At 38.2% G+C, this 1,648-nt stretch overlaps 1 protein-coding gene across 1 annotated transcript; it reads left to right on the top strand.

Moving 5' to 3' along the window:
• Positions 1–202: 202 nt before the first annotated feature.
• On the top strand, positions 203–790 carry LOC127079779 (uncharacterized). The gene has a single exon (XM_051020147.1). It carries the CDS (start codon positions 203–205, stop codon positions 788–790), a length of 588 nt encoding a protein of 195 aa, XP_050876104.1.
• Positions 791–1,648: the final 858 nt, after the last annotated feature.

The raw sequence follows: 1,648 nt of genomic DNA, 5'->3' as shown, positions 1-1,648 counted from the left end.
GCTTAATGATCATGAATTTCCCACTACACAAGGTAACCCCTATTCTAACACATATAATCCTGGATGGAGAAATCACCCAAACTTTTGCTATAAGAATAATAACCCCACTCAGAATTCTACATCTCAAAGACCGTCTGATTTCCAAACCCAAAGACCAAACCAACCAATGCAAGCTACTTCCCCAAAGTCAAACATTGAGAAAATGGTGGAAAGCTTCATCAAAGCCCAGAATCAACAAAATAAGGAATTCATGAACCAAAACATTCATATAGATGCACTAATTATACAATTGGGCACCAAACTCGATTCTGTAATTACCCACAACAAAATGCTTGAAACCCAGATATCTCAAGCTGCACAACAACAAGCTACTCAAACTACACCAGGAGGACAATTTCCTGGACAACCTCAACCTAACCCCAAGGGGCATGCTAACGCAATTTCCCTACGGAGTAGGACCACTTACAATGAACCCGTAAATCCTAGGTTGAATAAACCAAAACCCCCAAAGAAAAATGTTGTGACCACACCCGACAAACAAGTAGAGGAACCAGTAGAACCTCGGAAACAAAAAGAGGAAGAAGTTAAAGATAAGGAAGGAGAGAAAGATACTAAAGTTTACGTACCACTCCCTCCTTACAAACCACCAATCCCATTTTTGCAAAGACTTAAGCAAACCAAATTAGACAACCAATACAAAAAGTTTGTAAAAGTGATTGAGAAACTCAATGTCAAGATTCCATTCACCAAAGCGATCACCCAAATACCATCTTACGCCAAGTTCATTTAGGACATCCTAACCAACAAACAAAGACTTGATGATCCTACACCCTTAGAATGCAATTTTATTGCTGAAAATAAACTCGCTAAAAAGGAGAAAGACCCCAGGAAGTTTTTCTATACCTTGTGTTTTAGGAAATCATGTTATCGATAAAGCACTCTTGGACTTAGGAGCCAACATGAGCTTAATGCCTTTAGCCGTTTGTAATAGGTTAAACCTAGGAGAAATGCAATCAACTAGAATGTACCTTCAATTAGCCGATAGATCCTTTAAGTATCCAATAGGCATTTTAGAAGACATCCCAGTTAGGATTGGCCAACTCTATATTCCTACAAATTTTGTTGTCATGGACATTAAAAAAGACGACGAAATCCCTATCCTTTTAGGTAGACCCTTCTTATCAATAGTTGGGGCTATAATAGATGTCAAGAGAGGAAAAATCACTTTTGAGGTAGGTGACGAAAAAGTAGAATTTATATTATCAAAATTCTTAAAAGCACCAGCCATAGACGACTCATGTTATGTCATCGACATCATCGACGAGTGCATAAGAGAGTTAGACCAAGAAGACCTCGTTGAAACAATTAAATTACCTTCGACCCCCATAAAGGAGGAAGACGAATTTAAAGACCCTTATATAGATGACAACCTTCACGAATGCTTAGCACTCACCCCGAACCATATGCCATGTCCTAAGAAACCATCAATAGAGCTTAAAGAGCTACTTAAGAATCTAAGGTATGAGTTTTTGGATGAAGAATTAAATTGTCCCATCATAGTAAGCGCCGCCTTAATGGTGATGAAACAAACCAACTCTTAGATGTTTTAAGAAAATATCCCACAACTCTAGGATATAACATTTCTGGT

The sequence above is a fragment of the Lathyrus oleraceus genome, chromosome 5 (genome assembly GCF_024323335.1).
Source record: "Lathyrus oleraceus cultivar Zhongwan6 chromosome 5, CAAS_Psat_ZW6_1.0, whole genome shotgun sequence".
NCBI classification, from domain to species: Eukaryota; Viridiplantae; Streptophyta; class Magnoliopsida; order Fabales; family Fabaceae; genus Lathyrus; species Lathyrus oleraceus.
The sequence above is the reverse complement of the archived record's forward strand: the minus strand, read 5'-3'. Positions and strand labels throughout refer to the sequence as shown.

Excerpts from the sequence above, each read along its gene's own strand:
- LOC127079779 (XM_051020147.1), top strand. The coding sequence starts at position 203 with ATGGTGGAAAGCTTCATCAAAGCCCAGAATCAACAAAATAAGGAATTC.